The sequence below is a fragment of the Neoarius graeffei genome, chromosome 1 (genome assembly GCF_027579695.1).
Source record: "Neoarius graeffei isolate fNeoGra1 chromosome 1, fNeoGra1.pri, whole genome shotgun sequence".
Lineage (NCBI taxonomy): Eukaryota > Metazoa > Chordata > Actinopteri > Siluriformes > Ariidae > Neoarius > Neoarius graeffei.
The window spans coordinates 83,173,041-83,195,811 of NC_083569.1; the positions used below are offsets into that span (position 1 = coordinate 83,173,041).

Sequence of the window (22,771 nt, forward strand, 5' to 3'; positions counted from 1 at the left end):
GTTTAATGGGAAGTCTGTATTGCACAAGTAGTACAAAAGTAGGAAGCTGCAAACGTCAGGCTGAAGGAGCACAGAGTCGCCAACACAATGAAAAGAGTATCAGTGGATTTGTAACAGATCATTCAAACCTGCATGTTAAGTCATTTATTTTTGTGATTATAGACAGTACATTATAATTTATTCTGTATAATGTTGGATCTTCTAGAAGGTAAACGGACATAATGTTTCGTTTCACGTTATGATTTTGAGTCTCTGTTCAGTCCAGACCAGAGTAAAACTCCTTCTCCCTCCTGTGCTGCTGCACTGGCATGTCCCTTCTAGTGTCCTGTAGTCTGTGCACGTCAACCTCCACCAAAGCCACGCCCACATCCGTCCCCCCACAGTCTGCTACGACCACACCCCACGGGTCCACAGCGAGGGTGTGGCCGTATGAGGAGCGCTTTGCATGATGAGCTCCAACCTGAGCAGCAGCCAGGACGTAACACTGAGTCTCGATGGCTCTGGCCCGCAGGAGAACCTGAAAAAACCACAGAATCACAACGACAACTGAGCTTCATGTGCCAGCACGAGCAAAACATATCTTCTAATTGATTCAATTTTTTTTTTTTACATTTTCCATATCTGCGCCATATTCCCAATGTCCTGAATACAAGCTTCAAATCAGTTGTACAGTCTATCTGTAAAAACCTGTTCAGGTCGTTTATATGACAGGGTTTTCCCTGAAGCATCCTAGTGTAGCAGCCCAGCTACGCTTAATTTATTGATTGATACGCTTAGTGACATGCCGCTACCCATAAGAAGGCTATGTTGACCTTAGCAGGCGCTATAATTCAGCCCTACTATGATTATGCCTGTTGCTCTTGGTATAATGGCCTTACTAGGTATTTCAAGAACAGGCTCCAGACCTCACAAAATAAATTAGTAAGGACCATTTTGGATCTGCCCCCAAGAACTCACCTTGATCCTCATCATTTTAAGCGGCTGGGATGGTTGAGGGTAGAGGATAGAGTCTCTCAAATTGAATTGAGCATGGTATATAAGATTGTAAATGGAGATGTCCCTAAATATTTAAATAATTTTTTAGTAGAGTGAGGGATGTTCATAGTTACTTCACTAGGGGGTGTTCCACAGATTTTGTTCCTCCAAGAGTGCAAACTAAAATAGGGAAGGACTCCTTTTTATATATGTTGCAACTAGTCTGTGGAATAAGTTACCAGGTAATATTAAGGTAATCATTAGTTTGGATGGGTTTAAACGTGCTGTGCAAACATGGCTTAGAGATCAGATAGTGTAGGGCTTGCACTTATATAGTATGTATACAATGTTAATCTGATGTGTATACTGTCTATGTAATTTTGTTTTACAATTTTAGTAATGTCACAGCGCCACTCTTGTCATTTTTACATCTGCTGCCATCCAACATCAAAGGACCACAATGGAAATAAGCTTTCGAGCTTTATTGTGTTATCCTGACTCTCTGTTTTTAGTTTAAGTATGTGGTGTGGTTTATTTGAAACTAAATCATGCATTTATTTTTTATACAAGAACTGAGAATGTCAAATAAAAATCAATCAATTACACCGCTGCAGCGACGCTTCCAATTTAAGCCTACAGTATAAAGCTAGAATCAACCGGCATGTGTTTTGTAGCCTTTGAGCAGGTAATCAATCCAGTCCATACAAGCCCATGGCCCTGAACCTGACCCAAGTTCACAGCTGATGTCAGAGAAGGGTATTCCGCGCTGATTGGCTAAATGTGTGCGGTATCCTGCGTTGATTGGATGAGCAATGCATAATTAATATTTATAGGTAACTTGTACAAAAATGGCAGAGCCTTCAAGCCGGGTACAAGTAAGCAAAACACCAATGGGTTGTAGCTTAATTACGGAGTTTTTCCACAAAGAAAACCGCGGAAAACAAACAAACAATCTCGTAGTTGTGAGACTGCGACGGCCTGTTCGCCGCACGTTTCTGACCAGCTCGAGTCTGACAGTGAGAGGATTTAGTCATCTGCACTATTGTGGAAATGTATCGATCAGTATTTTGAACAACTCGTACCATGTTGCATCACCATTCACTTTGTTTAATGTGAAATAAACTGCAGTCTCCTTTGGAACAGGACACTGCTTGTGAGATGCAAGTGAGTATTGGACTGACGGTTTTTTTTTTTCTTCTTTTTAGGGTCAGTAAAATTATAAGTGAAATATACCCTCCAACATGTTGAACTGGTAAAAATCAGCTCTACATGTCACCAGAAGCCACGAAATTAACCCTTATATTTCAAAATTTTCCAGAAGCATGCCCCCAGACCCCCCTAATTTACACACCACCTATGGCAGCGTGCTCTTTGCACCTCGTTGCACTGGGAGTGTGTGCTAATCTTTCCAGTTTTCCTGCAAGATATACTGTATAATTAAAATGACTCAGTTTTGCTACATTTTTTCCTGACGTTTATTATTTTGAATAGGAGTCTGCAGTTATTACTACAAAAATTAAAGACAAGCAAGACAGATCTTCACATGCACCAAAGAATATTTGCATTAAATACTGGATTCAATTTATTAATATAGTAATGTCATTTTCAAAATTTTTCTGTGAGAATTTGAGGACAAACCAAAATAAGAGACTGCACGACACCATCCCAGCTCTCTCAGGGCCACAGATCCACTGACTACTGGGAAATACTGTATATATTATACCAATAAACTCTGTTTCATATAAGAGTCTTTTTTTTTTTTTACTTTTCTCATCTCTATAAACCATTTTGCTTTTTTCCTGAGTAAAAAGTGCAATTTTGTCTTCTTCTAGGATTTAGACATCACAATTCTTTTTTAAATAAAATAAAAGCTACAGTGGGCGGCACGGTGGTGTAGTGGTTAGCGCTGTCGCCTCACAGCAAGAAGGTCCGGGTTCGAGCCCTGTGGCCAGCGAGGGCCTTTCTGTGCGGAGTTTGCATGTTCTCCCCGTGTCCGCGTGGGTTTCCTCCGGGTGCTCCGGTTTCCCCCACAGTCCAAAGACATGCAGGTTAGGTTAACTGGTGACTCTAAATTGACCGTAGGTGTGAATGTGAGTGTGAATGGTTGTCTGTGTCTATGCCCATGTTTACATTAGACCGTATCAGCGGATCATCAGATTAACGTTTTTAAAACGATTAGTGTGCACACAGCAACACCAATACACGATTTGCGTGCACACAGCAACACCAATACGCGATTTGCGTGCACACAGCAACACCAATACACGGATATGCTCGGCTCTGCAGGCATCCTGCGCTCCAAATCACTCCGCCCTGAACAGCGAGTGCCCTCTGGAGGGTGCGCACTCCGGCCCTGCGCAGCTCACAGAGCACGCGAGTGAAGTGAACAAGCTGTGATTCGGGACTGAGCCGCTGTGTGTGTGATCCCAGCGCAGATCACTTACTACTTGCAAGTGGAAGGATGGCAAGCCTAAAGACAATCATAACTACACAATGGGCAGTATTTGCATCAGTATTTGCAGTATTTTCATACTTTTATACTCTTTAATGAAAGGTGATACAAGGCGGAAGTCCGCGCCGTTTTTCAGCAGTCGCGTCACATGACCAACGCCAGCGAATCAGGAAGGTGGATGTCACAGTGACGTTGTCCAATGACGACGCCAGCTAGAGCTCAGCACAGCGTATCCGCGTATTCTGAATGTTTACACAGCACCGGAGCTGACACGATCTGGATTGAATACGTGGACGCTGGCGGATTCCCGTTTCCCGGCGTTTCCAGGCGGTTTAATGTAAACGGACAGTGCATCCGCGAAGAAAACGAGACAGATACGGTCTAATGTAAACGTAGCCTATGTGTCAGCCCTGTGATGACCTGGCGACTTGTCCAGGGTGTACCCCGCCTTTCGCCCGTAGTCAGCTGGGATAGGCTCCAGCTTGCCTGCGACCCTGTAGAGCAGGATAAAGCGGCTAGAGATAATGAGATGACAGTGATGTGACAGTGCTAACCACTACACCATTGTGCCACCGAACCCAATTCATCACTCCTAAAAGTAAAAAAGATGATGCTGGAGACTATATAACCACATGGATCCAGACCCCACACACATTTTCTGGAAATACAGCCATTCTGGGGGATGTTCACTCAGCTCTCTGTGAAGTATTGGGTTATGTAATTCCTAAATCTTGTTTTGTTTTATACCTTGGACCAAGCACCAAGTCACAAACAATGGCTGTCAATCATAGATGATATACTTGTGATCTTATATACACAAGTGGAAAATGAAGGAAGAATTGTTTATAAATGGCTGGAGAAAAATGGTTAACATGAATAATATGGCAGACTTCTCTCAACACACAGGCTCTGTTCATTTGTTAAGGTTTTTTTTTAACTTATTTCTCTTGTATTTTTGCCTCCTTTGTTTGTTTCTCTTTTTACTCTTCAATTTTGAGTATATTATTTTTGTACTGTATTATAATTAAGGATAAAACTAAATACAATTAATAAAAAATTCTCCCACATCAAAACAGAGAAACCAGGTATTATTTTTCTTTGATTTGTCACCCATCTGCAGGCTCTTACCTCCCAGTGGGCGGTGCCTGTTGCCACGGTAAATGCTGATGGATAAGTGAGGATCTCCGCCCCGTGCCTCTGAAGAGCCGAGGACATCTCGGGGAAGCGCAGGTCATAGCAGATCCCCAGTCCCACCTGTACAACCAATGGACAGTCTAATAAACCTCACTTCTTTAAAAAAAATTAAATAAAACGCAAACTTGGATTCCTACAGAAAGCAGTGTACCTTTCCAACCGGGGTCTGAACAGGTGGCACTAAACTGGGACCAGGAATGGTGAAGACGCTCTCTTTTAAGGACACACCTCTTCCTGTCAACTCGACATCAAACAGGTGACCTTTTCTGTACACAGACACAATCTCACCTGCGGGAAATCACACAAAGATCATGCCGAGTGAGTGTTCAATTCACATTTACTGCTCAAATGCGTAAACTTTTAAATAAGTTTTGTTTTTATCATGGCCTCTTTTCACACATATACATAGGCAAACTAAATGGAATAATCTAAATTCAGTCAACACCAGCGCAGGCTCTGACCTGCAGCTCTCAAACACTTATGTGCAGTAGGTGGGGGTCGAATCAGTGCCAAATTCTGATCAATGTTGAGTCTGGTTTGGTGTAAAAGTCACCATCTGGATGTAAAGACAACTGACTAATACGCTATCTTCTTTATAGTAACAACAGAGACTTGTACAACAAAATTTCGATTTACAGTATACAGCGGGCAGCACGGTGGTGTAGTGGTTAGTGCCGTCGCCTCACAGCAAGAAGGTCCTGGGTTCGAGCCCCGTGGCCGGCGACGGTCTTTCTGTGCGGAGTTTGCATGTTCTCCCCGTGTCTGCGTGGGTTTCCTCCGGGTGCTCCGGTTTCCCCCACAGTCCAAAGACATGCAGGTTAGGTTAACTGGTGACTCTAAATTGACCGTAGGTGTGAATGTAAGTGTGAATGGTTGTCTGTGTCTATGTGTCAGCCCTGTGATGACCTGGCGACTTGTCCAGGGTGTACCCCGCCTTTCGCCCGTAGTCAGCTGGGATAGGCTCCAGCTTGCCTGCGACCCTGTAGAACAGGATAAAGCGGCTAGAGATAATGAGATGAGATCAGTATACAGCTTTAAAAAGTGACTAATTGTAGCATGTATGGAAGAACTCTCCAGTGCCAATGCTTGTATCAGTCAGATGTATAGCTCTTGTTTTAAGATTTCCAACACAGGACCTTTTTTTTTTAAGATGGAGGGTTTTGTGCTTCTCAATAACATTTTTTGTAATTTAAAAAAAAACCCACACACACACACACACACAACACTGATCACACCACCACTCTGTTACTGATTATTTCCTATACCAGCATGTTTCACGTGTTTTAGTACTTACAGGTTTCACAAGTTATGATGCTGTAATGCAAAATTACACTACCTTGCTTAAAAAAGGCAAGTCAAGTTTATTTGTATAGCACTTTTAACAATAGACATTGTCGCAAAGCAGCTTTACAGAATTTAAATGACTAAACATGAGCTAATTTTATCCCTAATCTATCCCCAATGAGCAAGCCTGTGGTGACGGTGGCAAGGAAAAACTCCCTCAGACAACACAAGGAAGAAACCTTGAGAGGAACCAGACTCAAAAGGGAACCCATCCTCATTTGGACAACAACAGACAACATGACTAACATTTTTAACAGTTTTAACATGAAGTCAGATTTGTTGATGGTGTAACTCTTCACTGATGGAAACTTGAGTGCAAAACTGTTCATGACAACTGCAGTCCTAAAGTTAGCAAGTCGACTGTAGTCCTCGGCCATAAAAGCATTACTGTAAGAGTCCAGAGTGTCCTCCAGGTGTGACTTTCAACTGTCCACATGGGGCCATCCTCTACAGGAGCAATGCGATGAGACTCCAACCAGACGTAGGGCATCAGGATGGATCAAGGCAGGTCCGAGGAGCAGAAGAGGTCAGCATCTTGATCTCAGGATTGACATGTAATTCAGAGGGATAGACGGGGGGGGGGGGACGGGGGGACACGATGACGACACAGGTTGTTGGGTATGCCCAGTGTCACCTGCATAAGTAGAAAACAGTATACATTTTGTGCTGAATGTAAGCAGGGACTCCGGCAAAACTATGACAGCATAACTAAAAGGGGAGAGCCAGAAGGTAACACAGGCATGAGGGAGCCCCGGGACAGAAAGCAGCAGCCACTACACCGTCAACAAACTCGAGTGAGCAAGCGAGTGGGGGACTGACAGCATCCATACATCCCAGTTTACCAAAACACTCTGTCTGAGGATCCTCCAGATCTACACCTTTACCTCATAAACACCATTAACAAAAGGCTTGACTAAACAGATATGTTTTCAGCTGAGACTTAAATGCTGACACTGTGTCTGATTCCCGAACACTACTTGGAAGGCTGTTCCATAACTGTGGGGCTTTGTAAGAAAAGGCTCTGCCCCCTGATGTAGCCTTCACTATACAAGGTACCAGAAGATAGCCTGCACCTTTTGATCCAAGTAGGTGTGGCAGGTCATAAAGGACCAGAAATTCACTCAGGTACTGTGGTGCGAGACCATTCAGTGCTTTAAAGGTCAATAGTAGTATTTTAATAATAGTAGTAGTTAAAAAAAAAAAAGTCACACATACTAAAGCTTGGACCACCTTTTGCTTTGATTACAGCATGCATTCGCAATGGCATTGTTTCAATATCACAACATTTATTTTAGTCCAGAGTTGGATTAATTTTTCACCAAGATCTTGTACTGATGAAGGGAGAGTCGAACCACTGCGTAAAGCCTTCTCCAGTACATCCCAAAGATTCTCAGTGGGGTTAAGGTCAGGACCCTGTGATGGCCAATTCATGTGTGAAAATTACAACCCCGATTCCAAAAAAAAGTTGGGAAAAAGTACAAATTGTAAATCAAAACAGAATGCAATAATTTACAAATCTCAAAAACTGATATTGTATTCACAATAGAACATAGACAACATATCAAATGTCGAAAGTGAGACATTTTGAAATTTCATGCCAAATATTGGCTCATTTGAAATTTCATGACAGCAACACATCTCAAAAAAGTTGGGACAGGGGCAATAAGAGGCTGGAAAAGTTAAAGGTACAAAAAAGGAACAGCTGGAGGACCAAATTGCAACTCATTAGGTCAATTGGCAATAGGTCATTAACATGACTGGGTATAAAAAGAGCATCTTGGAGTGGCAGCGGCTCTCAGAAGTAAAGATGGGAAGAGGATCACCAATCCCCCTAATTCTGCGCCGACAAATAGTGGAGCAATATCAGAAAGGAGTTCGACAGTGTAAAAGTGCAAAGAGTTTGAACATATCATCATCTACAGTGCATAATATCATCAAAAGATTCAGAGAATCTGGAAGAATCTCTGTGCGTAAGGCTCAAGGCCGGAAAACCATACTGGGTGCCCGTGATCTTCGGGCCCTTAGACGGCACTGCATCACATACAGGCATGCTTCTGTATTGGAAATCACAAAATGGGCTCAGGAATATTTCCAGAGAACATTATCTGTGAACACAATTCACCGTGCCATCCGCCGTTGCCAGCTAAAACTCTATAGTTCAAAGAAGAAGCCGTATCTAAACATGATCCAGAAGCACAGACGTCTTCTCTGGGCCAAGGCTCATTTAAAATGGACTGTGGCAAAGTGGAAAACTGTTCTGTAGTCAGATGAATCAAAATTTGAAGTTCTTTATGGAAATCAGGGACGCCGTGTCATTCGGACTAAAGAGGAGAAGGACGACCCAAGTTGTTATCAGCGCTCAGTTCAGAAGCCTGCATCTCTGATGGTATGGGGTTGCATTAGTGCGTGTGGCATGGGCAGCTTACACATCTGGAAAGACCCCATCAATGCTGAAAGGTATATCCAGGTTCTAGAGCAACATATGCTCCCATCCAGACGACGTCTCTTTCAGAGAAGACCTTGCATTTTCCAACATGACAATGCCAAACCACATACTGCATCAATTACAGCATCATGGCTGCGTAGAAGAAGGGTCCGGGTACTGAACTGGCCAGCCTGCAGTCCAGATTTTTCACCCATAGAAAACATTTGGCGCATCATAAAACGGAAGATACGACAAAAAAGACCTAAGATAGTTGAGCAACTAGAATCCCACGTTAGACAAGAATGGGTTAACATTCCTATCCCTAAACTTGAGCAACTTGTCTCCTCAGTCCCCAGACGTTTACAGACTGTTGTAAAGAGAAAAGGGGATGTCTCACAGTGGTAAACATGGCCTTGTCCCAACTTTGAGATGTGTTGTCATGAAATTTAAAAATCACCTAATTTTTCTCTTTAAATGATACATTTTCTCAGTTTAAACATTTGATATGTCATCCATGTTCTATTCTGAATAAAATATGGAATTTTGAAACTTCCACATCATTGCATTCCGTTTTTATTTACAATTTGTACTTTGTCCCAACTTTTTTGGAATCGGGGTTGTATTTCTCATGCTCCCTGAACCACTCTTTCACAGTCTGAGCCTTAATTTTATGCCCGTGCCATCAGGGAAGAAATAATCCATTGATATGATAATGACCTGGTCATTCAGTACATTCAGGTCATCAGCTGACTTAATTTTATTGCCCCATAATGTTACTAAGGCTACATCCACACGACAACGGCAACGAGATGTTATTTAAAAAAATATCGCGTCCAAATGGGCAACGATCAGTAAAATATCAGGTCTATATGGCAACGTAACGCTTGCTGAAAATGATGCAATACACATGCCACACCTCTAGGGGCGCTGTAAGACGGTCCCTTCGGAGACACCAGAACAATAGAAGAAGTAAGGACGCATGCGCATAAACTATTGTGCGCGAGACTTCATATTAGCCACAAAGTCAGGAAAATCTGTTCGTAAAATTACATTATAATGACCAAATACAATGAAAAGTATTTTTCCAGTCTCACCTGTGAAAGGTAATCCCATGTGATCTCGTTTGGATGGCAAACCTGTTGGTACAGTTAAACGCAGCACATGAATCTTTATTCTCCGCTTTGACCTATCCAATATGGCGGCGAGGATGACGTATGATTCTACGCGGAAGGCGGCGTCTTTAATGGTCCGGAATAAATTGAATGCTACACGTTGATGGATTAATTTGCTCTTCTACGCCCTTTTTGAGGAATGTATTGTAGGACTTAAACCAACATCTGAAGAGGTGAGATCGCTCCTTTTTTTCCCTATTTTTGCTGGCGGGATTGACTCTGCCCTAAGGGCTATTCTCTCTCTCCCTCCCTCTCTCTCTCTGCACCATTACACAATAAATATTCACAGTGAAAATATTTTGTAAGCGCGTTTCATGAACCAAGTTATCGGATTTGTTGACAACTCGCATTGAGTTCGTTACACTTCTACCCGGCGTGAAGCACTCACAGTCATGTGGTTGTGACGTCATCGTAAACAAATCCGTTCTACTCATCCAGACGACTTCACAACGGCAACGTTGCCAGATCTTTCCACTCTGGAACCCGTTCTCAAAAAGATTGCGTTTTGGGCACCCAAAACGCCGGTGCCGTGTGGATGCCAGGCCTAAACGATAAGCAATTGTATCGGAGTCACCTGAATCCGTTACCGTGTGGACAGGGCCTAAGCCTCAACCTAACCAACTGAATCAACCCCAGATCATAACACTGTCTCCAGAGGCTTGTACAGTGGCCATTATGCATGATGGGTGCATCACTTCACGTGATTCCCTTCTTACCCTGACACACCCATCACTTAAGAATAGGGTCAATCTGGACTCATCAGACCACATGACCTTTTTCATTGTTCTAGAGTCCAATCTTTATGCTCCCGAACAAATTGAAGACTTTTCTCCTGATTAGTCTGACTAACAAGTGGTTTTCTTATGGGCACACAGATGTTTAGTCCCAATCCTGCAAGTTCTCATCGCACCGAGTGTGGAAATACTCTTAATTTCACTATTAAACATAGCTGTGAGTTCTACTGTCAATTTTTTTTTTTTGCGATTCGACTTCACCAAGCATTTAAAGCTAGACGGTCTTTCGATTTCATAAAATCGGTGAAATTTAGTTCCATCTGAAATTTGGTCATTGTGATATGTTTACTTCTGTAATATCTCACAAAATATCAGGCCATTCTGTGGCTGGGAAGTTATTTGAGGGGATTCCCTAGTAAATAATGTGCATGACATCACTCGCTTCACACAATCAAGCAGACAGAGGAAGTCCGTGTGCACATGTGCAGGTTTACCTTCTTTTGAGTTTTACAGCAGCTGGCATCCACAGTGTTGCATTACTGCCATCTACAGGTTTACCTTTGACCATGCACTGACAGTTCCATCATTCTGTCGCTAAACAAACAGCTGATCACACCGAGGTGCTCGCTGACCGCCGATATTTATTAGTTTGGTCCTGCGTTTCCTTTCCTTCGCAACATAACGTCTTTTCTTCTCGCTTTCCGTTACTGTAGTTGGTCTTTCACGTTTCATTCGCACACTCACGTCCTCCATTTTTCTCTCCTGTTTCAAATTTGTATCCCACAATGCCTTGCACGAATGGGGAAAGCCCACCACGTGATGCATGACGTAGTATCTTGTATTGCGTCATGGTGAAGCAGGAAAAAAATAGAGAATTTAGGGCCATATAGCTCTAAATTCATTAACTGTTCTATTAAAAAAAAACTAATAAAATTGGAAATTTGCGATTCAAATTCAGTAACTTTCGGTCCACTAAAAAAAAATAATTGGGTGTCATTCTTTTTATGACCTAAGCTTGAAAAAACTGAAAGGCAGTCTACCTTTAAGTGATCTCTGATCATGGTCAGTCAGGATCTTTTTCAACCACATTTTTTCCACAAAGTTGATGGTTCATCACTATCCTTCCAGGTTTTAATAATGTGTTTTACAGTTTTTAACCCAATTCCAGTCATTTTAGTAATCTCCTTAGTTCTTGTCTTTGCTTGATTCAGGTCAATAAGTTGACCCTTCTGAAACACGGTAACATCTTTTACATGACTACAGTATACGTCTTCTGACATGGTTGTTTCGGAAATGAGAAGCTACTCACTGCATCAATTTGGGTTAAAAGAATTGTTGCCCGCTGAAACACATTAATCACTGCAGTAATTATCCAATCAAAGACTCTTATGTATTAGAGTCTTTAAATCCAAATGGCAACCTTTTTTTTTTTTTTTTGGCCAAAAAAAAAAAGGAAAAAAAAAAACAACCAAACAAAAAACCTTTATAGGGTAGTAACATGAGAGGCGGAATGAGCCAGAATGCTGTCGGAATGAAAATTCTTCGTATATTCCGGGATATTCGAAGTACATTCTAAAAATTCTGACTGCATCCTGAGTGCATTCCAAACATTCGGGCCCATTCTTGTGGCCGGCCTGAATGTTTTGCTCATGCTCAAAACATTCGACGTGCATTCGAAGAGGAGAAATATCGAACGGCATTCATTGAAGTGTATTCTGACTGCATTCTGAATATTCTTACGGCATTCCAACAGCATTCGAAACATTCTGATCGCGTTCGAGAGAAAAGTCAAAATGGCAAGCCGCTTCAAATCCTGCCAGAATGTCCCGAATGTGCCTCGAATGAGCCGGAATGCCGTCGGAATGAAAATTCTTCATATATTCCGGGATATTTGAAGTACATTCTAAGTATTCGAGCTGCATTTTCTTTGAATTCTTAGACGTTTGAAACATATTCGGCGGCTATTCCGGGAGCGTTCCGACCGCATTTGAGGTGAATTCGTACAGCATTCAAGGCATCTTCCAACCAGACTTAGGGTGGTATTCGGGCAGCAATCGAACCGCACTCGTACGGCATTCGAAGTGCATTCTTAATATTCTTACTGCATTCTAGGTATTCCGACTATGTTCCAACTGCATTCGAAAGCTAATACACCCGGAATGCGCAAGAATCATTCGAGGCAGGTTCAAAGCGCATTCTAAGTATTCGGACGGCATTCTTACAAAGCTGTAAGAATGTTGGTCAGTTTGAAATTCCTGCCTGAATGTGGCACAAATTTTGAAAAATTTTTCATTCCGGCTGGTTCTGCTAGATTCCTGCTAATTCCGAATAAGTGTGACGGGGGCCTTATTATTGTTTTCTACATTCCTAAGGTAAATTATTGTTCTATTTTTTTAAATAAATTAATCAGTGCAGTCATAACATTTACCATGTTTGTCCTTTATCTATTGGAGTTCATGGGTGGTGTGGTACCTTGGCCATTAATGATGACATGGCTGTTGTAGATGCGTCTGTCGTTCTCCCAGTCATGCCCTCGTTCATGGAAACCTCCCAGAGACAGCCACACTTTCAGCTTCCTTACAGAGACAGAGGCACTAAATCAATCCTACAGCTCACTTTGCCACACACTTTCATCATGAAAATGATATAGCTATAAAATGTACTGCAATACGCTTTAAGTGTGGTCCAACTTTTTTAAAATTACTATTATGGAATAAAAAAAGTCCTTTAAAATACACTAATGCATTACATCTTTTCATGAAACATTAATAAAGCTCCTGTTTCTTTATGCTATTGCTCTTCCATTGCCTTTTTGACATGTGCCTTCTAAAACTTTTTTTTTTTTAAAAACCCTTCGGACACAAGGAAAAATGCTATGGAACTTCATGTGTACATTTGTATACATTATGTCCAAAGGAGATAAACGGTAAATATGTAGCTGTAGCTACTGTATATATCCAGAGCCCCCTAAGGGTCATGGTGGGGATTTTTTTTTTTAGCTACTTTTGCGGTCCCTTGCAATACGTTTACATTAAAGTGCATATTCTGGACCAATTTCATTTTTATTTTAATATGAAAGTATGTCCCTTTACACACTCATCCAGAAGGGTAACTTTGCACAAGGCCATCTGTCTACAGCAGAAAAAAATAATAATAACAAAACACGTCGCGGCACGGTGGTGTAGTGGTTAGCGCTGTCGCCTCACAGCAAGAAGGTCCTGGGTTCGAGCCCTGGGGCCGGCGAGGGCCTTTCTGTGTGGAGTTTGCATGTTCTCCCCGTGTCCGCGTGGGTTTCCTCCGGGTGCTCCGGTTTCCCCCACAGTCCAAAGACATGCAGGTTAGGTTAACTGGTGACTCTAAATTGACCGTAGGTGTGAATGGTTGTCTGTGTCTATGTGTCAGCCCTGTGATGACCTGGCGACTTGTCCAGGGTGTACCCCGCCTTTCGCCCGTAGTCAGCTGGGATAGGCTCCAGCTTGCCTGCGACCCTGTAGAAGGATAAAGCGGCTAGAGATAATGAGATGAGATGAGATGACAAAACACGTCTGGAAAAATCCCAAGGGAGTCTGGAGCCAGATTTGTGACGTTATCTGCAGAAGCGCCAGCAGGCTGCGCGAGTTTTGCACGGTTTCAGTGCACAGCCTGTGTAGACCAAGCGCTCCCATTTCTCGCTCATGGTCCGGTCTTTTGGGAAACGATGAGTACTAATCCCATCAAGATTGGTGTTGCTACACCCTCCTACGATACAACTGTTAACCATTTTAATAATTACGCGATAATGTTGAAGAAATTTGCAGAAAACCACGAGGTTGTTTTCTCATAAACCAGCGCTGACGTAGGATTCAGAGGGAGGCGTCCCACACGCGACGTCACGAAAATCAACGTTTGCCGGGAAATTCAAATGCCAAGTATTTTCAGAGGCGGACCAATTCGCCTCAAATGGCTTGATTTCAACAGAATTTTTCTGGTATTGCACAAGGTAAAAAAAATTGCAGAGAATGCAGAATGTTACGGATATTTGACCAAAAGTTTAATATAAAATAGGAGAATTACATTGATCTTGCTCCTGAATTTACCCGTGATATGCACTTTAAGCCTAACCCTCTTATTGTGAGGAAACACAAGTATTGCTGGGTTGTCAGTCACGTGACTTTTCTTAGCGGTTTCACAGGAAGTGAAATAGCTGGTGGTCTAAATGGCTGTCATAATGCAGACAACTAGCGCTAACTTATCAGAGTACGCTCATAATCTAGATGCCACTGCTGGCTTTAGATATATTCAAAAGATTGCTATGTGCAATGGAATCGACCCCTACAGTCTGGGAAAGCAGGATTTGTCATACGATCTCGAAAACTACCCTTCAGTCGAGTTCCCCGACATCTCGAACTATCTGGTGTTGCAGACGTCCTTCTACACTGTAAAACAGATGAAAGCGTGGAAGAGTACGGAGGCTTACAACTTTTTTGTACGTGGCTGGGTAAAGGACCTCGGTACCAAGTCGCTGCTGAATGAATCCTGGATTGTTCTTGCCTGTGTAAGTATGTTTTTTTGTTTAAAGCTTTTTGTTCACGTCTTTACAACAAAACGCTACAAATTGAAGTATAAACAAACGGTTCACTTGATTCTCACTTGTGTTGGCTTTTATCTCTCAGGTAAATCATTCGCAAAGATCATCAGAAACCCCTTTAAAGACCTGGATCTTAGTTAAACAACATGGAGAAGTGATCACGGCGCATTGTAACAGTATGGCTGGGGAAGAATTTTGTCGCGACCTTCATGCATATGAACTTTGTGAGGAGTAAACAAAGAAACAGCTGGGGACTTTAGCACTTTGTGAGTTTAAAAAAAAAAAAAGTACCGTAAAATAATGACACATAGCAAGAAAAGTACTTGGAAAACACTAAGTACATACGTAGCTGAGAGGGGAATACAAACCTTTCACCAAGTGATCACTGCAAACTTGAGCATGCTTCGACTCGGCTCCCTTCGATTTCAGTCAGAGGTTCAAAACCCACCTTTCTCGACGTCTTTTTGTGAAATCCTGTGTTCGTTCACCCTTTTTTATTAGTTCATGGCGAACCCTGAAGAAACTTTTATCAGTTTCACAGTTTGATCGATTCGAACAACCTCAAACAACGCAAGCGTAAGGCATTTTTCATGCCAGCAATGCACCTTCTCCGTACAAACGCTTTGTCAACTGAGCTTTGGTAGACCACCAGCTAGAGTTTTGAATAATTAATGAGGTGGATGTGACGTCATGTGAAACCCAGCAAGGGACCACGAAAGTAGTCCCCACCATGACCCTTAGGGGGCTCTGTATATACATCGTGGCTGTATTAAAATGATAAAAAAAATTTCCTGTGATGAAATTAGTTCGTTCAAACATGCCTCAGTAATTGTACAGGCACCATGAAACAATTAAAAATGTACAAGTTATATTACTGATTATAATTAACCCCTTTAACGCTGACTGCTATATGAAGATTAGTTGCACGGTTGTGCATTATATTGTTAAAATGAAGGCACAATACTGTTCAATCCTGACCTCAAAATAATCTGAACTTGCTCTCATTGCCTGTGTTCATTTATTAAATCATTACAAAAGCCCTCATATATTGTTGTTTCTAAAACTGATGTGAAGCCATCACGTTATCCATCACCGTATGCAGTTTTCATTTCACTTTCCTGTTCCTAATCACACTATGGGGAGTGTGTGCATGCAAATAAGTCATGCTCACACTACAATCTGTCATGATAATCCTTCACCGCTGCCTTCGGTACATACTTCAGTAATAAAAAGAAATGTTTATCACGACCCCAGAGACCTGGCTAACTGGGAATATCTGGTGATGATGTCACCCTGCAGGCTTTCAGAGAGTTGCAGCGTCTCTTCTCGACTGGAGCCGAGGTAATCGAAACCCTCAGGGAGGAAGATCATGCTCGCACCACCTTCCTTGGCCTGCTTGATCAAACGTTTACACGTGGTGAAGTTTGCCTCCTTGTCAGGGGTGGACGTCAGCTGACACAGAGCTGCCACAGGATGTGATGTGGTCATTCTGGAAATAATGAGGAGTGCGTGTGTGAGAGAGAGAGAATTTCTTGGTTTAAATTTGTTAACCAGTTCATAGCTGATGACCACAATGTATGTGGTTTACATTCAGTCAGACCAGATGTGTGCGAGCATTTCAGTGGCTGAAAATGAAGCACATAGACCTGCATGAAACGAGCATTCACAATGGCAGCTCAGAATTTTTATTTGGTTCCAGCCACCACAACAAGAATTAGGTAACAAAGGCTGCAGCATGGCGATTACTTGAATGTGGAGTTTTGGTAAAATATGGACAGAACTACAATCCCAATTTCATAGAAGTTAGGGCGCTGTGTAAACTGTAAATAAAAACAGAATGCAATAATTTGCGAATCATGGAAACCCTATATTTCATTGAAAATAGTCCAAAGACAACATATCAAATGTCAAAACTGAGAATTGTTATTGTTTTTTGAAAAATACTTGCTCATTTTGAATTTGATGTCAGCAACACACTTCAAAAAAAAGTTGGGACAGGGGCATGTTTACCACTGTGTTGCATCACCTCTACTTTTAACAACACTGTAAACATTTCGGAACTGAGGAGACCAATTGCTGTAGCTTTGAAAGTGAAATGTTGTCCCATTCTTGCCTGATATCCAATTTCAGTTGCTCAACAGTTCGGGGTCTCCTTTGTCATATTTTGCGCTTCATAATGCACCAAATGTTTTAAATGGGAGACAGGTCTGGACTGCAGGCAGGCCAGTTTAGCACCCGGACTCTTTTACTACAGAGCCATGCAGTTTTAATATGTGCAGAAAGCGGTTTGGCATTGTCTTGCTGAAAGAAGGAAGGCCTTCCCTGAAAATGATTTTGTCTGGATGGCAGCATATTGCTCTGAAACGTGTAAATATCATTCAGCATTAATGATGCCTTCCCAGATGTACAAGCTCCCCATGTCATGTGCACTAACGCACCCTCATACCATCACAGATGCTGGATTTGTGGGCGAAGTGGACTGAGAGAGAGAGAGAGAGAGAGAGAGAGAGAGAACTCGCACCAGAACCAAAATTTGAATCAGTATTGTTTGCAGAATTATTTTGGAAGGAGACATAGTTACAGTGTCAGATATTCATCTTGCTAAAGAAATGAACTTTATTGAGCTCTACTGCCCCCTAATGGAACACTTTTTAAATCATTCAATTCAATTACAATCTAAATAAATAAATAAATAAGCAAGCAGAGAACGGGAACTCATATGGCTGGTTTTGGCCCATAGGCGATATATTTAACACCCCTGTTGCAGGCTAATCTGTATAGAACACTAAACAGTGCAACATTAAAGAGGTACTGTATATTTAAACGTGTTTTTGAGCTGTGAAGTAGTTGAGATGACTGTACTGTGATGAAACACATCAATGCTGGTGTTAATATTAACAAAATTACCATTTTATAAAAATCAGCATTTTATGGGGAAGCCATGGCCTAAAGGTTAAGGAAGCAGCTTTGTGACCAAAAGGTCACCAGTTTAATTCCCTGGACCAGCAGGAATGGCTGAAGGGCCCTTGAGCAAGGCACCTAACCCCCTACTGTTCCCCAGGCTGTGGGTATGTCAGGGCCCTGTTGTACTTTGCTCTGGATAAGAGTGTCTGCTGAATGCCTGTAATCTAATGTAATGTAATGGATTGAAAATAGCTCAAAAACACCATCTACCGGTTCAAACCATCCTGAACCTTGCAAGGCCGGTGCTGATGTAGAATCGACAGGTACTTCTCTACACCATGAAATTTTTCTTCCAAAAAAAAATGCTAACAGAGGTTGCCAGCCCACTTCCCCCAGTCCCCGCCCTTTAGTGGGAGTCTATGAAACCAAATCATTTTCAAATGCATGCTGATCGAGACTCATCCGGTTTCGTATGGTTATTCTGTTGTAATGGACCAGAACTGGCCCCAGCCGTCTCATTGGCAGCCACAATGAAAAACTCGTTGGAAAACGTCTACATGACACGTAGATGAAAAAAAGATGGGTTGTGAAGGGATCACTAATTAACAGTGAATTTGTAGAGGTTTTGCTGCACAGGAGAGCCAGCAGAGTAGTGTAAGGACCCCTTGCTGCAGCCTGTGGAACGGGGCGGGGCAGGACAAGATGTTGTGCACTTACCACATATGGGTCTATGATGTACAAGGGTTATGGTAATTATTCTTATATGGCAAGGTTATTGCTCCACCCAGATCCTACAAGCTGCACAATGACCAAAACAAAAGCAACAAACTGGATTCAGGGAAGGGTGAGTCAGCCCCTTTAATATTTATAAGCATCATGATCTTTGGTGGTGACCAAACAGTTTGCTGATAACTAGCTGGGATTGGCCTTAAACATGTAATATATGTCTGTTAGAATGAAACGGTCAGGTTCAAGCACTTAAACTGGTGAATAATAAAAAAAAAATTAAGAGAAGCGGGTTTGGGACCAAAAGGTTGTCGGTTTGATTCCCTGGAAAATCAAACACAGGGAGGGAATGAACAGTGTGAACAGTGAATTTCTCCTCCCTCTACATCAACGGCTGAAACGATGAAGGTACCTAATCCCTTAAAGTGCATATTCTGGAACAATTTTTTTTTTAATATATATATGAAAGTATGTCCCTTTACACACTCATCCAGAAGGGTTATTTCGCACAAGGCCATCTGTCTACAGCAGAAAAAAATAAATAAATAAAACGCGTCTGGAAAAATCCCAAGGGAGTCTGGAGCCAGATTCGTGACGTTATCTGCGGAAGCGCCAGCAGGCTGCGCGAGCTTTGTGCGGTTTCAGTGCACAGCCTGTGTAGACCAAGCGCTCCCGTTTCTCTCTCATTGTCCGGTCTTTTGGAAAATGATGAGTACTAATCCCATCATGATTGGTGTTGCTACACCCTCCTACGATACATCTGTTAACCATTTTAATAATTACGTGATAACGTTGAAGAAATTTGCAGAAAACCACCAGGTCGTTTTCTCATAAACAAACCAGTGCTGACGTAGGATTCAGAAGGAGGCGTCCCGCACGCGACGTCACGAAAATCAGTGTTTGCCGGGAAATCCAAATGCCAAGTTTTTTCAGAGGCGGACCAATTCGCCTCAAATGGCTCGATTTCAACTGGATTTTTCTGGTTTTGCGCAAGGTAAAAAAATTGCACAAAACGTGAAATATTTGACCAAAGTTTAATATAAAATAGGAGAATTACATTGATCTTGCTCCTGAATTTACCCGTGATATGCACTTTAAGTAAGACACCAAACCCCCAACTACTCTCTGAGTGCAGCTGCTCACTGCTCTGCATGTGTGTGTGTGCTCAAATACTTACTTTTGCCTTTGGCCCCCTGAGGAGCATAGGCCATCGATGATTTCTCTCCAGCGCACACGATTCTGGACCCTTCTTCCTATGTCTACCTAACTCAATCCCTGTCCTCTGAACTCATTTTCTGAATTTCTCCTGATGATTCGAGGTCACCCTTGTCTCCTTTTCCCATATGTGCTCAAATACAGAGCCTAATTTACCTTCAGGAATTAATAAATTCTTCTTCTTTTGGCTGCTCCCAATTAGGGGTCGCCACAGCGGATCTTTCGTCTCCATTGCTCCCTGTCTTTCGCATCCTTCTCTACCACGCCTGCCACTTTCACGTCCTCTCTCACCACATCCATGTATCTCCTCTTTGGCCTTCCTCGTTTTCGTGTGCCTGGCAGCTCCATCCTCAACATTCTCCTTCCCTTCAGGAATTAATAAAATTATTATTTTTTAAAAACCCACTACTCAAAAACATTATAATATGATCTTTGACATGAGCCCTTAGACTCTCGTGTATGACCTGTACAGTTATTTATTTTGTTCATTTTTATGTTTTTTTCCTTCATTAAAAAAAAAATCCCCCCCCAGTGATTTTTTTTATTTGGATTTGTTTATACAGTCATTTATTTAGATTGAATGCACTTTGTAGTGAGATTGTGATACGTCTTTAGCCTTCTGTCAGTAAAGAAGTGTTTGTATGTAAATCAGTTACTTTTTGTGAAAAGAAAAGAAAACTTGCGATTGTAGAACAAGCCACTCCCTGGGGGCAGGACATAAAGGTTTTAGAGAGCATCCAGAATTTTTCTGAAAGTGGTAAACTCTACAATTAAAACAAAAATCTCTCTTTTACCCTACCAAGACTTTTCTGAAAAGGTACAAAAAGGACATTGTGGTGGACTGCTCTTTTTGTCAACAGGCTCCAGAGGTCCTTAATCATTTATTTTGGTCATGTCTTCACTCTTGTATTTTTTGGCAAGAGCTTTCATTTGCATAACATTAATTTCCCAACATATTTTCTCTCTCTCTCTCTCTCTCATCTCTTTCTTTTAACAATGTATTGTTTGGTTATTTCTTGTACTCTGCGTCCAAATTCAACCAATTCTACATTATCAACTTTATCTTAAAGCGCACATCACGGGTAAATTCAGGAGTAAGATCAATGTAATTCTATTTTATATTAAACTTTGGTCAAACATCTGTAACATTTTGCACAATTTTTTTTTTACCTTGCGCAATACCAGAAAAATTCAGTTGAAATCAAGCCATTTGAGGCGAATTGGTCCGCCTCTGAAAAAACTTGGCATTTGGATTTCCCGGCAAACATTGATTTTCGTGACGTCACGTGCGGGACGCCTCCCTCTGAATCCTACGTCAGCGCTGGTTTGTTTATGAGAAAACGACCTGGTGGTTTTCTGCAAATTTAATAATAATAATAATAATAATAATAATGTTAAATTGATATAGCGCCTTTCAAAAAACCCAAGGACGCTTTACAATTATAGACAAGGAAAGAATAAATAAATAAATAAATAAATAAAAATATAATAAAAAGTAAAAAGTCCACCAAGTAGGGATCAGGATGTAATTCCCGTGGTATAGCAGCCACAGTCCCACCAAAAGGCGCACGAAAACAAGTCCCACATCTCCAGCACCGCCGCCGTGACGCCGTCAGCAACATCGCTCGAACACCACGCCGTGGATCCACACAGCGAGCAGAGAAGCTCCGCCACGCAGAGCGCTGGTGTGTCCCAAACCGCCTGCACAGCCGCTGCGACGCCACCGAGCAACATCACTCGGAACATCACGCCAAACGTTAAAGCGCAGAGCGCTGGACAACCACGATGTAAATTGAGCAACAGGCTCACTGCAGTCCATAGCTGGGAGCACAGGCATCACCCACGGCGAACCAAGGCCTGGAGGGAACCAACACCCAAAACTGGGTCCGGAGCTACACCACAACCGGCGGACAAAACACTCAAACAAACACCAAACTACACAAACACATAGGAAAGAAAAAAAAAATAGAAAAAGAAATAAAATAAGAGCTCCGGTGAGAAGAGGCAGCCAGAACGCGCAAGACGTACTCTCAACCGGAAACGGAAACGAAAAAAAAGCTAAAAACATTTCTTCAACGTTATCGCGTAATGATTAAAATGGTTAACAGATGTATCGTAGGAGGGTGTAGCAACACCAATCTTGATGGGATTAGTGCTCATCGTTTCCCAAAAGACCGGACAGTGAGAGAGAAATGGGAGCGCTTGGTCTACACAGGCTGTGCACTGAAACCGTGCAAAGCTCGCGCAGCCTGCTGGCGCTTCCGCAGGTGACGTCACGAATCTGGCTCCAGACTCCCTTGGGATTTTTCCAGACGCGTTTTGTTATTTTATTTTTTTCTGCTGTAGACAGATGGCCTTGTGCAAAATTACCCTTCTGGATGAGTGTGTAAAGGGACATACTTTCATATAAAAAAAAACACGAAATTGGTCCAGGATATGCACTTTAATAACAAAGGGATCAATAAAGTTCTATCTAATCTAATACCATAATGTTGTCCATAACACTCAGGAACAGGTACAAAAAGCTCTAAAACACCCATTTTGATTTCAAGGACACTTTATTTACCCGTTTTTACATATCACTTGGATTATATGTGTCTATGTTAGACATCTGCAAATACTGTTATCCTAAAAATAAAAAAACTAATAATGAAAATCAGTGTATGTGCTGCAATGCGCTACCTGTGTTGACTTCTCAGTGCCTCCAACCTCCAGAGGAAACAGCACTTTGGATGAAGCAGCACCTGCTTCCACACAGCCTGAGAGAAAAGCATGGACTCCTAGTGAACTCAACCAAATATGCTGTTCCTCATCGCACTTTGACCTTCATTCTTTATCACACTAAAGAATCATTACCACAGCTCATATTTACTTCTGTCTCAACCTGACCCTCAGGTATAAAACCATGGCAGGAGCCTGATCTGAAAAAATATATATATAAATATATATTTTGAAAACAGATTCTGATTATTGCATATTTTATTTCTTCGGCGTAAATTTTACCCCAGTGCGTGAGAAGCATATACTATTTCCTACATACTATATTTAAATATTATCGTCGTC

The 22,771-nt window shown here is 42.0% G+C and overlaps 1 protein-coding gene across 2 annotated transcripts; it reads right to left on the bottom strand.

Annotated features, from left to right (window-relative positions):
- Window positions 1–103: 103 nt before the first annotated feature.
- Window positions 104–22,591, bottom strand: nit1 (nitrilase 1). Of its 2 annotated transcripts, XM_060940748.1 has the most exons (7): window positions 22,391–22,458; window positions 19,865–20,074; window positions 16,122–16,352; window positions 12,769–12,872; window positions 4,773–4,909; window positions 4,556–4,681; window positions 104–517 (listed from the first exon to the last, which is right to left on the bottom strand). In XM_060940748.1, the coding sequence occupies exons 3-7, from the start codon at window positions 16,349–16,351 to the stop codon at window positions 257–259; spliced, it is 858 nt and encodes a 285-aa protein (XP_060796731.1). In that variant the 5' UTR covers window position 16,352; window positions 19,865–20,074; window positions 22,391–22,458; the 3' UTR covers window positions 104–256. The 2 variants fall into 2 exon arrangements, with proteins under 2 accessions (XP_060796731.1, XP_060796671.1); XM_060940688.1 differs by lacking the exon at window positions 19,865–20,074 and having other exon boundaries at window positions 22,391–22,591.
- Between the last annotated feature and the right edge of the window lie 180 nt (window positions 22,592–22,771).